Source organism: Sinocyclocheilus anshuiensis, unplaced genomic scaffold (assembly GCF_001515605.1).
Source record: "Sinocyclocheilus anshuiensis isolate Anshui unplaced genomic scaffold, SAMN03320099.WGS_v1.1 scaffold451, whole genome shotgun sequence".
NCBI classification, from domain to species: Eukaryota; Metazoa; Chordata; class Actinopteri; order Cypriniformes; family Cyprinidae; genus Sinocyclocheilus; species Sinocyclocheilus anshuiensis.
This window is the reverse complement of record NW_015549630.1, coordinates 694,894-710,010: the sequence shown is the minus strand read 5'-3', so window position 1 is coordinate 710,010 and position 15,117 is coordinate 694,894. Positions and strand designations below refer to the sequence as shown.

General features: G+C 38.1%; 1 protein-coding gene across 1 annotated transcript in view; it reads left to right on the top strand.

The window, feature by feature from the left end:
- Positions 1-562: 562 nt before the first annotated feature.
- pbx3b (pre-B-cell leukemia homeobox 3b) overlaps positions 563-15,117 on the top strand; it is a 93,647-nt gene continuing 79,092 nt past the window's right edge. Inside the window, exons 1-2 of the mRNA XM_016448609.1 lie at positions 563-2,044; positions 2,761-2,834. Coding sequence (XP_016304095.1) covers positions 1,848-2,044; positions 2,761-2,834 — 271 coding nt within the window. The 5' untranslated portion in view covers positions 563-1,847. The remainder of the gene's footprint in view (positions 2,045-2,760; positions 2,835-15,117) is intronic.

Below are 15,117 nucleotides of genomic sequence, written 5' to 3'. Positions count from 1 at the left end.
TATATATATATATAGATTTCCTTTGTAATAGTTTTTGGTCTGTGATGAGCTCTTATTTACCTCAGCACAAGAACAAAAATCCAACAAAACGGTGTAGGTTTATGACTGAACAAAAGACGCGTATTGTAAATCGCAACAACGCCAGCCTACGTGAAATGTAGTGATTTGGAATCGAAAATACAGTGGTTTGGCGGGAAAACCACAGTGGGTTTAGTAAAGCGTATGTAAGAAGCGAGGCAACCGGAGGAAGGCGCAGATATGTTTCAGTGTGTCTCTTTGCTTTAAGCCCACCGAGCAGTCTGCTACCATAGCAACATAGCGCCGCCTGCTTTTGCAGTAGATGTCACCCTTGGCAACGGCCAATCAGAAGTTGATATCTCTCTGTACAACCGTAGCAAAGGTATTGAGCTCTGAAGGCGGGCGTTCTTGCTCAGCGGGAGCCAGCCGTTGGTCCTTGGGGCCGTCGCTCAACCGCGGACCCTTCGCTGATTGGTTTGCGGCGTCTATTTCCAATATTATAAACATGTCATCTGTGTTCCTGCCCCTGTAAGCACGGCTTGTTGGAGGCGACCATACTATGGTGTAAGGAAGCGAGGGGGCCCGTGCAATTCATTATTAGTTTGAATCAGACAATATAAAACTCCGACCTTTTGTTTGTTTTATTGGAAATGGTTATAATGTAACGGCATCTCAATACACGGGCGCGCTTTTAAATGAGGCAAGCGTAAAGTGGAGACTCAAACGCTGTTGATTTGATGTTCTGGTCTCATCATTATCATCACCAGCAGTATCATTAGTAGCTAACTGGCATTTTGTTTTCGGGGGCTTCGGCGAGAAGTGACAAGAATCTAAGACCCCTCCTCTGCAGGGCGGAGCGTGCATTTTGATGTCGATTTTGTATCTTTTTTTCTTCTCTGACACGTCCGCACTGAGTGAATGGCATTGGCACATTGTCAATCGCTCACTACTGCTGCCATCAAACAACATAAAGCACACACAGCCCGCGCGCTCGACTCATAAATTTCCGCCAGCAGATATTTTTGCGCTTCGCTTTATGGCGCGTGATTAATTTTTTCGCCAGGTTTTCTATTTTCCCTACCGAAAGTGAGAAAACTTTTTTATACGTTTTTATATTTTTTTCCCTACAATCTTTATAGCTCTGGTCGCCGGTGCTGATGGTTTAATTTATTTCACTCGGCTTCTTTTATTTTCTTATATTTTATTTTTGGAAAATCTTTTCAAAGGCAATATTTTTGCCTGTTGTTCACACTCAGTGTGCTTATTTTTAATTACATAATCATTAATTTTGATTAATTGTTACTTTCCATCAGAGGCATGGGATGTTTTGCTTGCAACTCTTTGTAATACTACGGATTTGTCCAAGTTTTCCAGAAGTGCACAAGGCGAAATTATCCTTAGAAGACCGCAAATAAGAATTCCAGACATCTGCAAAGGACCCCAGCTCTTCAAAGAAAAAGACAAATTGGCATGAAGATTCAGACAGGATTGAACGGGCAACCACTGTCACCTGAACGCTGAAGTTTACTTAAATAATAGGCACGAAATAGCATCGCTAATTTTTCTCCGATGGACATTCGTACAGGAGGATCAAAGACGATATAAATCTTTTCCATAAAGTGATTCCTGGGACATCAATTCCACTATATTTCATCCAGCGATTTATCGTATTTGATGCGTTGCTTCACGGTCAATATTTTGTGCACGATAGCGACCCGTTAACCACCGCACATGAAATAAACAAGTTGTTTTTGCATGTGCATTATCCGACTTTATTTCACCCATCTCAGTGACTGAGCACGAGCGCATTGATTGTGTTGCGGCGGACTATGGACGAGCAAGCCCGGATCATGCAGGCTCTCGGCGGTGTCAGCCTGGCCGGTCACTCGGTACAGGGAGGCATGGCTCTGCCGCCTCCACACGGACACGACGGAACCGATGGGGATGGAAGAAAACAAGACATCGGTGACATTCTGCATCAGATCATGACCATCACCGACCAAAGCCTGGACGAGGCGCAAGCAAAGTTGGTGCATTATTATTTTAATACACACGTTTATAGCCTATTGTTTTGTTCAGAAAGTCTTTATATTAATGCTTTCTCATTTTATTTGTAAAATAGCTTATAGTGCTTCCATTCACACGTTACAACAGCTAACTTTATTGTACAATACTGACCACTCATTGAAACTCTCGTCCCAACTAATTTTTCACAAATGTTAATATAGTAATACCTTGAGAGTCACGTTTGCATCTGAACTCCAGGTGGCCGTATCACAGGTTAAAATGACAATGTCTCAAATTATAAAGTTTAGACAGAATATCATAGTTACTTTTCACCAAACTTGTAGCTGATATTAAAAAAATAGCCTCTGAGAATGATACACAGGTAAAGTAGCATACTCAACACATGTGGGCATCTCATTAAAAGTTTCTACATCACACTTTCCTACTTCTAAACTTAAGAAGGCCTTGATACTTTTACAGCCCTTAGCAACTACACAACTTTTTTGTTGACAATGAATAGAAATATTGGGTACTAATTTTAAGTAGCTTTGTTTTGAACTTCTGTGATGTGTGTAAAGCCAGCTTTGCCTATATGCGTTTATCACCTTTAAACGGATGCAGTTTAAGGTTAAATTTAAACTCGAGACTTGATGTCTTCTAAAGTTGTAATGCGAAAGAGTTATGAGTTTTAAGTGACTATATATCAATCTTGTCTCTTGCTCCCAAATGGCACAGGAAACATGGGCTCAACTGTCACAGAATGAAGCCAGCCCTCTTCAGTGTCCTCTGCGAGATCAAAGAGAAAACAGGTAAGATAGTGCATACCCGAACAAAAGGGCAAAATTACGCACAGACATCTCAAGAAGAAAAAAGCAACAATACAGTGCCACTAATCCGTCAGACACCGCCATCTTTACTGGTGTTTCTTTTCTTTTTTTTTTCTTTGGTCGTCAGCGGAGTCCAGTTGTACCAAGCCAAATCCAACATCCACATTTCTGTTTCTCACTTCTGAGAATGAATAGTAATAATTGGATTTCTAAGAATAAGAGTGTGAAATATGTAACGATGAGCTCCCCCCCCCCCCTCTGCGTTGCATCGTGAGGCTGAACTGAGTGCCTTCTTCTGGGGGCATGTATGAGAGAAGCACCCCGGCAGTTCCCTTGTTTACAGCGCGTTATTCTCACACCATCCATTTAATCTTTCAAGACCTACACTTGGTGAATTGTTAGGCATTTATGCATCTTCGGGATACTCTGCATTTGTCATTGAGGATATGTTTTGTGCTGGGTTGGTGTTGTATATCAGGCTTGTTTTGTTTAACTGTGCTACTGCGAGCCCAGTGAGCGTTTACGCGTGTTCGTGGTTCGGAGCGCGGTCCAATTCCTGCGCTCCTCTGCCTAATTATGCGACCAATTTACTGGATAATTATTGGCAGTATCGGCGGTCCTGCAGTTAATTATTGCCCCCATTTTATTATGAAAGACGCCAGCGCTGTGAAGGTTACATCGTTCTCCGACACGTGCAAAGACGCTTGGCGTTATCTAGTGTCGTTGTTGTTTTTTTGTTGTTGTGTAAAAAGGAACGTGTTATGATCAGGAATGATCGATATGGCATTTATTATTACTTTGATGCGAGCCTAACTTGTAAAAAAAAAAAAAAAAAGATAATATAGTAGGCTACACATGGGCAAATATTTAAATCCTAATAATCTTATAATAAGTTATGCAATTTATACTCAATACTATGTGTGTTTTAAGCTTAATCTGGATTTCTTTATCAGTAATTAAATGCAAAGTGGTTAAAAAGTGTAATGAACTGTAAGTTGTCACTTAAGTTGCACCACTTAAAAATTAAAGCTGTAATTAAACTTGATTTAATGGTTAGTTATTATTATTTTAATTTACAGTGTATGACTTAACTGACCACTGACGGAGACCCAAGTGTTAATATTTGTTTGTAAATGTCAATATTTAACTAATACAAAACATTGATCCTGAATGGCAAGCTTACTTTATCACTAACACCGTTTAGGGACCTTTTTTAAATTAATTTTTGTGGCAGAAGCACAAACGCACAAGATGTTTACTTTCCTGTGGCTCGTGTGTGACATCACTTTATTGTAATTAGAAGTGTGTTATAGACATGGAGAAAAATATTTTTGAGTGCATATGAAAGTCTATAACAAACAGAAATATTCTATTTCCACCTTTTCTGACACTCAAGCACCTCTGAAATAGTCTGTCGCGCGCGCACTGTAAATGATGTCCAATGACCGATACAACATCAATTCAGCACGTGCGTTACCAAGGCTATACCGCCTGCCCCAATGACACGGAACATTAGCATATGTCACTGTCTCACAAAAGACAGTTTTTTTTTCTTTGAGGGAGAAATCAGCACCCGTTGAAAGAGAATTAGTTCAGTACGTCCAGTAGCTTAGTGGATGTAATTTAATGTGCAGTTTTTCCTTTATGCTGCGACGGTTAACAAACGCGCGTGATGTGCGCAAAGGCGCGCGCGTTCTGCAATCATGCAGGGCGCAGGTATAAAGAGAGAATGACCACATAACCAGATATGCAGAATCCAGAGAGACCCTAAGATAAGGGGCATTTACCAGGAATGTGCAGTATGTATTTCTGGATAATGCGGAAGGAGAATAGCAGAGCGAAACCCTGTAAGGTGAGCCCAAAATACAATGGCAAACGCACTGAATTAGACTAATAACTGTGCTTTTGTCTTTACTTTTTAATTTTTAGCATAAAAAAATAAAAGCTTATTTTATAGCATGTTGAAATAATGTTTTTGAGTGCTATTTTTTTTAAAATAAACTTTATCATATGTATTACTTTATTAATAGGTTCACAAATGACATTTAATGTTTGAAAAGGAAAGAGATGGTCAATTCACATACTCGAGCTTAAACCTAGTTTTTGAACAAAGATGAATACAGTAATGTAATGGCATTCAGATATCAGTTCATGTGTTTATCATATCTCTGTGTGGTTGTATAGGCAGAATAATGCTTTGCCAGATTTGTGGCCTTTGTGTGGCTTATAAGCAGAAGTGACTAGAGGAAGATCATAAAACTTAATGAACTTCTCGGCCGTTGGAGGTCTCAACTGCGGGAGGGCAAGGCAAGGCCCTGATCCACCACCCAGTCTGCTTGAGTTGTTCTTTATGCCTGTTCAGTAATGGAGAGAATGAGAAAAAAAGATAAAGAAATTAATTACTAAATGTTATAGCTGTATCGTGACAGCTTAAAGTGGCTACTGTTGTGTCTCAAGAAAAGATGAATAGTTGCAAGACAATTTATTTTTTTTTTTTTACTTTTACATTTTGTGATCTGGTGTGAGGTGTTTTTTTAAATACTTAAATATATACATTTAATATTTACTTAAATCACAGTACTCCTGTACATTATATATATATATATATATATATATATATAAAATCACTTGTTTGCTTATGAGTGAATTGTGTGTTTGTGTATGTATAGGTGTACTCATGCAATACTTTTCTTTCCAAAGTCTATTCTTGTGTTTTAACAATTATCCATTATTTGCTTACAAATACAGTTAAATGTAAGCACATTTATAGCATTGTTTATGATACATTTTTCAATTTAATGTTACATTGTACAAGTATTTTGATTATTTTAAACCTACCTCCAGCTGTTGACTGTGCTTCCATGTGCACCTATCATGTTACGTTTAATATTTTCTTAAATCACAGTACTCCTGTACATTATATATATATATATATATATATATATATATATATAAAATAACTTGTTTGCTTATGAGTGAATTGTGTGTTTGTGTATGTATAGGTGTACTCATGCAATACTTTTCTTTCCAAAGTCTATTCTTGTGTTTTAACAATTATCCATTATTTGCTTACAAATACAGTTAAATGTAAGCACATTTATAGCATTGTTTATGATACATTTTTCAATTTAATGTTACATTGTACAAGTATTTTGATTATTTTAAACCTACCTCCAGCTGTTGACTGTGCTTCCATGTGCACCTATCATGTTACGTTTAATACAGCTATGTCCCTTATTACATTATAGCTCTAATTAAATATGCATAAAGAGTAGAGTCCCTAAGTATGCTAATTATTTAAATGAGCTTGTTTACTAGCTCAGTTGCTGTAATCTCGGTTAATCCCTTTGACGCTGCCTGTTTGAATGGTTTCTTTTTTTCTCCCCGTCTTAACGCATCCGGACTAATTTCCTAACAAGCTTCATTCTGCTAATTTGTTTATTAACTCACAAGTGAACACGAGCATGATATTTTCATACATATTAACATACATGTATGTTAGCTTTTTATTGTTTCCTGCTATGTGAAATAATATCACAAAATCAGATATTTTTTTAATTGTTAAATGATTTTGAAAAAAGACTAATGCAGCAGTACTGGTGCGTAAATTTACCTGCTATAGTGTGCAGGTTTTGAGTGATGAGGGAAGCTGTCGCTTTCTTCTTTTTTTTTTTCCTGCACAGGCCCGTTGAAGGACATTGTCTCATCAGAGTGATAAGAGAGACTTCCACTGATAAGCATGCTACTACTGCTACTCCCTGTTGTTGTTTTTTTTTCAGCCAAACACATCTTCTGGAGGCTTTTTTCTCCTTTAACGCACCACACACATACCTAGTGAACACCTAGTGTCAGAGCAGTATGTACATTTTGCTTATCGTACTCAGCAGATGTGTAGAAGAAATGAGGAGTTGAGGGGTTGTTGTCAGGGTTTGGTGCAGTTGCAGTGAAAGAACAAATGCGAAAATGAAAAACTACAATGTGATCAAGTTCCTGAAAGTTGTCGGACAATGCGTGCACATTTAGCACAGTCTCTGCAACTTGTTGTACACATTCTGACAATTTACGACTGCTGTGGAGATTTCTTATGCTTGTCTTTAACCCGATAATTTTCTATTACAGATTAAAGAAAATAACAAAACTTCAAAGTTGCATCACAACTCAGATTTAGTAGTTATTATTTTTTGCAATTAGTAGTCTTCATCGTTTAGCTTAGTGTGTGTGTGATATTGATATTGTACAGTTTGTGCCATGCAGTCACTGCTAAATGTATCTCTCTTTATACAATAAGAGAAAATGCTAACAACTGCCAGTGCTGATGTATGAAGAAGTTCCAATCGGAGAGATTTCTTGGCCTAGTATTTGCGAATCGCAGCAGAGAACACGCTTTGAAAAGATGAAACATTTATTGTTGCTTTTGGATCTGATGCAAAGGGGGCTTAAAGGTGAAAAAGGGTAAATCAAACCTGAAGTGTTTGTACTGTAACTATGTAAACAGTGAGAAGGAAAAGCTGTGTATGTACATCTGTTTGTAGAGCGAGTGAACAGAGATGATGTGTGTGACTGTTCGGGATGCTTGAGTGTGTACCTTTGCCTCAACTATGAGAATGTCAAGGATGTGTGCATTTACACCCCAAAACTGCCTGATCTTAACTTCTTATCGCTCATTACGAAGGTTGTGAATGACAACCGTCGTGTTGACGAGTACAAAAACGTGCCGAGTTAATTGTCAGATTAACCTCAGATTACCGCAAATTCAAAGGCTTGTCGGGCTGATAGGTTTGAGTTGTTTTTGGGATCCCCGGGGCACTGCGGAGAATCGGCATGAAAAAAAAATCTTTCTTTCTCTTTTTCAAAGAGTGGCTGGGCTAGATGATGTGAGGGAGAGAGGGTGGGTGGAGGAGGAGAGGAGAGAGATACATACATGGCGGATAAATGGATAGAAGCGTTTTGCAATGCAAAGCTGTCTGTAGTGTTGGGGAGCTTTCTTGGCACTCCACTAACTGCTACTGGAGGCCCTGAGTAGATTTCCCCATTGCTAATGCCCTAGAAGTATTAATTCACTTTGATATGCTAATTAGAGGGCATTATGCAAGAAATGAGATTAAGTGGCAGCGTGAAGTCATTTGCCTGTCAGTAAATTGAGTGTTTTTAGCAGGAGGGGTTTGTTTTTTTTTTCTTCCCTTCGACTTTCTCTCGCTTTTGCATTTAAATGAATCAAATGAAGGGAATGTGGCAGAATGCTTGAAAATCTTTTTTTTGTTAGCAGATGCTGTTTTTCTTCTTCTTTTTTTGCTTTCTCAGTCTCTCCCTCTCTCCTTCTATTTCTTTTTTTTTCAAGTATCTGTTTTTCCGAGGAAGTTTGCGGTCTTTGTGAGGTGGCTATTTTTGCATAATCATTTAAAATACATGTATTATACAATGCCATTCGCTTCCTCTGCTGAAAACATTTGATTTGGTGGTGTAATTAACAAATCAGATTATTTTAGGTTAATTTCTGTGGAGCCTATAATGTGTCTGATCCTGGCTACGGTACAGCGATGGAGAAATCCCAGCAGGAAGGGTGAAAGAAGTTTTAACGTGTGGAGAATAAACTTGTCTGGTTTGTTTCGAAAGGGAATACAGAAGTGCAGCGGTGAATTGAGGAAGACCTCTGCTGGGATGACTGTGTGCTAATCAGACGGCGCGCGCGGGTTGTTTGCTTTCTTTCCGCCGGTAGAGAGCAGGGCTGGCGGCAGCAGTGGCAGATGCAGCGGGAGTAGCGAGGAATAACAAAGGTGAAAGATTACCTCCATATGGCATTTCTGACCAGGAAAGAGAGAAAGAAGGGAGGGGGGGTTAGGTGTGCTCCGAAGCAACACTCCTTTCTGAAGTGAGGTTTAATCAATACAGAGAGATTACAGAAAACTATTACAGGGCCAAAATCATAGGCTCCTCTTTCTCTCTCGGTTTCTCTCCTCTTCCTTTGTTTGCTGCCTCGGCGGCGGCTGCCTGCCTATTGACTTGTTGTTTTTCTGACCTTTGACTCATCAAGTTCAGAAATGGGAGGTCTGGAGGAGAGACTGTAGGAAGCCAGCAGTGTGGCCCCCGCTGTGCTGTTCCCCTCACACACACACACATACACACACATGCGCGCGCACACACACACAAACACACACACACAGTACGCTATTTTTCAGCTGCGTGTTGTTATTTGTGCATCCGCGGCGAGACCCTTCTTTGTGCACTCTGAACCGGCTGAATTAATTTGTAGGCACCGTCGTAATTAACCACATGCGAGGCCGGCTAAAAGCATTACCTTGAAAAAATGGAATGCAAGGATTTCGAGAGTAAGCGTTTCTTAAACCCTCGGGGACCATTCATTTTGAGGCGCCCCGACAAAGCGGTAATGAGCCAACTAAATCTACCCTGAAGTTAATTTGACATCTGCTGGGTTATTGTTGTTATTACTTGAACTGTTATTGTTATATATTTTTTGCTATTTATTTTCTATTTTTAAATAATAGGGTGGTAAAATAATCTGAAAGTGATATTTTCAGTATCAATTGATTGGATTATTATGAATGTGATGGCTCATTTTAATACTCCGTAATTACAGATTATTAATTAATGAGAGAACATACTCATTAATTGTTTGCTAATTACGAAATAACAAAGGAGCACTTAACCATGAAACTATGAAAAATTGACTCAGGCTCGTGATCCATATTTGTGTAGGTGGGAAGCCGTGCGTCTCAGTCTCTTTATGACATCATCACGAACCCAGTCATTAAGATCCAAAGTAAATATTAGTGAGCATCACCCTCCCCTCTCGCCTTTAGTTACAATAGCGCACAATTTTATTTATTTTTTTTTCAAATGCCTGAGTAAATGTATGCAGCCTGCAATAGAAAGCCATTCAGCAGTGGAGACAATTGACTTTGGGCTGCTTTTTGTTCCCGTCTGCCCCAGCGATGCGTCTGCAGTGACAAGATAGTGTAAGGCAGAATGGCTTCTGCTCAGCAGGGCGCCTGGACTCCTGAATGCCATGGCCTCTCTCTCTCTATTTATCTCTCTGTCCTTCTCTCTCTTTCTCTGTTTCTTTCCATTACATGACTTGGTGTTTGAAATCGAGGAAGAGTGACTGCTATCTTCCTTACAGTGCCGTAAAACCCTTTGCTTTCTGCTGGTGCAAGGTGGGTATGGAAAAGAAAGAGCAGATGAAGGAATTAACAAAAGAAAGAGCGAGGGTATGGATGGATTTCAGGCTTCCGAGCGGTAAAAAGAATGCAAAAAAAGGAGAGGAGAAAATCTGTAATCGGAAGCTTTCACGTGCTTGGAGCATTTGTCTTTTTTTGGAGGAAATGTTCCAACTCTGTACCTTGTCAGACATATTTTTACATATATGAGGCTAATCTACTTCTTGTTGCATATGGCAAAGGCTTTGCAGCACAAATAACGCGCCTATGCACAAATGCACTTTATGATTTGTCACTGTACTTATCCACAGCTTCAAATCTTTAACTGAGATTTTGTGAAAAAAAAGATCAATAGTTGATTTTTTTTGTACATTTTTTGTTGTTTATGCTTCCTGTAACACATTAGCTATGCAAATAAGCCTTTTATGGTGTAACATTTTGGCAGGTTTGTTATGAAATGTCTCGATTGTACATTTAGCAATGGCAGAGGTGGTGAAAAAGCTGTTGGAATGGCTCAGACTTGTGTTTTTTTGACAGAGACAGTTGAGGAAATGAAAATAGAACATGTTGCAGGTCAGATTCAAACCTGTTTTTCCCACATGAACACCAAGGTTCAGTGTGTCTAGATTTACAGCTAACATTTAGACTTTTTCAGTGATTGTGTATCTCAGTCTCCTTTGGGTTCAATAAAAGGTATAGTGTCTTGATAGAAAGTGCGACTTTAATAAGCCACTGCAGTGTTTCTCTATATGTGGTCTGTGCATTAGGAGAGAGAATATACACCTCCCTGGAATATATACGGCTGTTAGAGACATTGTCTTTTATTTGCTTGTCTTATTCATAAATTGCCTCTTGATTCCTCAACACACACACAACTATTGACCAAAATAATCAAGAATCTTGAAAATATTTCTTATTTATTTACTGTATGTCAAAATGTTTCTTTATGTGTTGCATTTGTCAGAATCCTAAAACGTTCTGTTTTACCAGGTTTAAATTAGATGCTGAATCCAAGATGTGGTCACATTTGGACCCTATATTGTAAATAAAATAAAATAAAATCTCAATAAAAATGAATCAAAGTTCTAAATATTAATAAACAGTAGCAGCATTCAACAAATACATACATTTACAGTATACCTGTACATATACAGGGATACCACACACACACACACACACACACACACACACACACACACACACACACACACATTGTCCGACTCCTTCTCCTTCTACTCAGTCTAAGATGAGCTCATGTTTCATTTAATTATCTCTGACTACAGATTGCCCCTGTAACCTGTCTATGAGGAAGTGGACATGAAATAGTTGATAAAGATCTTTTTAAACTCCTGGCCAATCAGAGCAAGATTTCCATAACTACTTTTACTTCATAGTTTTATTTTGTGTGTTTATATATATATATAATATATACAGTATAACACTAATTCTTTATGCTATGTTTTTTTTTAATCCTTAATGCTTGACCTACACTTTATCCAGTGTCACATACATGCTCCTTATATACATGCACACACGTATTCCTCAGATGTGGTGACTGGCGCAAACCTCTGATGAATCTCACATCACCTTTGAATTGTCAGCTATCCTTTGCCGTTTAACTAAATTGTGCTCTGTATTGAAACATTAAATTTTCATTTAAAAAAAGTAAATGTTCCCACCCGGCGCTACTGTTTTAATATTTTACATCCCCCCCCTCGCCCCGTCATCTGTATATGAAATAAGTGCAATTTGTGATGCGTTGTCATCAATAATTTTGTCACCGGGGCGTAAAAGCTGTGAAACACCCATCCACCCACAGCAGTGTTTGTGTCGCATACGGAGCAAACTGTGATGCGATGAGCAATGCTAACGTTGGCCAAGCGTTCTGGATCTGATATTTGTGTAACTCAATTCATACAGCGCTGTCTAACACGGGTCCCATTTGTTATTGACACAAGGTTCATGGGCTGTTATGTGCAGTTTTATATAGATATTTTCAATATTGCAAGCAGTGGTACTGCATCCGGTAATGGAAATAAAACCTTTTTTCTTTCTTGAATTATTCTCAGTGTTGTGTTACATTGATTTATGTTCAACACGGCACTAAAATAAAGCCAGGGCTTTCAACCAGGAACCCCCTGGGGGCTCATGAAGGTACTGTAGGGGGTCCTTAGACTTACATAGAATATTTTTACATATATCTCAAATAGTATTTCTTAAAATATATGCAAACTCTTTTATCATCTGATTTACAGTTATGTTCTATGTTGGACAACACATTGGCACAATGAATCAAGGGCATGGAAAAAAAGAAGTAAAGGTATTTTTTTCCAAGCATTTTTATTGATTGGCAGAGAGTCTAGTTGTGTGGGCCCCATGTCAAAAAAGGCTGACTGTCCTTGAAATTGAGGAAATATTATTGGGAGTCCTAGAATGTCACTTTTAGGTTTCAGGAACCACCTGGAGAACGTAAACTACATTTGTGCAGTACTTGCAATTATTCCTCCTCCACTACTCCTCGTACTCATGGCATGATTATTAATTTTTTAGGTGATTACACAATCCGAGTGCATTACTCAATTCCGTCTCAAAATCTTTATAGTGTCCCACTGAGGTAATGTCCAAGTGCTTGGCGAGGCTTTCTTGGGTCACCACTCTGGTTGCAGGACCCCGGCTCCACACGGCTATCCAGCATAACCTGCATCACTGTCAGAATGCTTATTAGCACAAAAAGGGTCAGGTGGGAGGGGAGGGGAGGAGAGTAGTCCTGTCATTGTAATGACATCGCTATTTATAGATCTCCATTTCATTAGCCTCCTCTGTTTCAGTGGCGAGATTTCCTCAAGAGGCAGAAGATGCAAGTCCATATACTTCCTCATGTACCGTCCTCATGTGTGTAATATGCAGCGTTTGTCGATGCACACTTGTTTTTCTAGGGCAGAACTACTGCATAGCCATGTCTATTTTCCTGTATTTTTTTTTAAATATTTGGATTAATTTTTGTAGTAATAATATGGTTGAATTTAATCAAGTGGAGTTATGTTAATATTTATTTATTTACATTCATAATCTTATTTTAATTCAATTTGATGATAGTTATTATTACATGCACATTTTTTTAATAGAAAGTTTAAATTTAGTTTATAATTGCATGTATATACCGATTTACTAAGTTCACGCCTCTTTGCAAAATTTGACATTATAAGGATTATTTAAAAGTATTATATTAAAAGTAGTTTACATGTGGAATGTGTTCCGAATATCTGGCAAATATGCACATAATATTATGTGCACAGCGCATTTTTCGAGCTCAGGCCAGTTTGCCTTATGTGTGTGCAAAAATCCAAACGTTTCCTTTAATGGTAAATTAGACACAAGTATAAGCCTGTGTTTTATTTTTTAGCCTAAAGCAGCATTTCAGGGTCTTATTCTCCCCACAGCACTGCTCTATCCTCCCCTCTTGCTATTTGCATTCCTCAAATGAAGTCCCTGTGCCATTGTTCCTTCAGCATTTCATACGTTAGAATGATATATTGAAAGCAGAAATGGGAAAAAGACTGCAACGCAATGAAATTTTAATCAGCGTCTTCTGCTGCTTTAACAAGGCAAATAATTCTTATTGGCTGCTGTGTTAAGATGTCTAATATTTAATTCATAACAAAGCTGGCGTTATTCTGCCGAGGCCTTGACAAGCCTCGCTTCGTCTGCACAGAACAGCGGCTAAAAAAAACCTATAAGCAGACGTAAACGTCCGAAAGCTAGTGGGCAGCGTCCTCAAGAGTGGTTTCTAAAAAAAATCGACTACTAGGCATTCCTTGGATTTAATCGCTGGAGGGGTTATGTATCGATTGATTTGCACTTATTTATTTAACATCAAGAAACCGGCCTAATGCCATCGCTCACTTTGACCGTGGCGTTTTCGGTTAATGCTCACACATTTAATGCCCCCTTTTTTTTCCTAGTTAAACATACACTCCCATGAATAAATGTCCCTCACATAGTTGACAGGAAGTTTTAAAGCTAACCCACTACTATTACTGAAAAGTTAAATGCTAATGTTTGTGTTTTTGTGACCATGGGGACATTTACACTCTTGGGTGAGGAAACAAGAAAAAAAGTATGCAGGCTATGCAGTGTATCTCACAGAAAGTAAACTGTTTAACTCCTGACTGAACGAGTGAGATTTACGCTACGTGTTGCTAACGGTGCTGGAGGGAATGCTACTTTACCCAACTCTTCCATTTTTATACATCCCCATCAATTAAACAACCCAAAAGCCTCAAATAAATGTAACATCGATAATACTGTAAGGTGTCCTTGTTACACTTGTTACATGCACTTACTATTATACTAACAATTAATTATGCATAATTACATGCAAGTAACCCTAAGACAAACCCTAATCCTAACCTTAACCATATAGTAAGTACATGTAGTTAATTAATACTCAGTACTTATATAAAGAATATCTCTTTGGATTTGAGACTTTAGTCTTTGCAACTTTACAGATCTTCTTTATGCACCAAGAGCTTGTAACACTCCAAAGAGAAAGGAAAAATTTAAATCGCATCATATGACCCCTTTAATTACACTGGACACCTTAAAATAAAGTGTAACCATAACATCTTTTTTTTTCAAGAGTACATAGTGAGCTGCCTACATAGGCAGCATCTTAAGGCATCGTAAGTGCTGTTTTAAATGTAGTCAATAATTATGCTACTATAATACCTCATTTTAGTTAAATTCAAAGGCAGCATCACATATGTATCTTTATGTAGATGGCAGTTCCAGAAAGTTTTGTGAGCTTAGGCAATAAATAAATTAATTAATAAAATAAAAATAAATTCAAATATATTCTAAATAAATAACTTAATACATACATACATACATACATACATACATACATAGATGCATGGGAACTGTAAGTGAAATATATGCAGTGAACACTACCATTTAAAAGTTTGAAGTAAAGATATTTTTAATGTTTTTGAAAGAAATGCTAATTTCTTTCATGGCTGCATTTACTTGATCACAATTACAGTAAAACAATATTGTGAAATATTGTTACAATTTAAAATAATTATAAATAC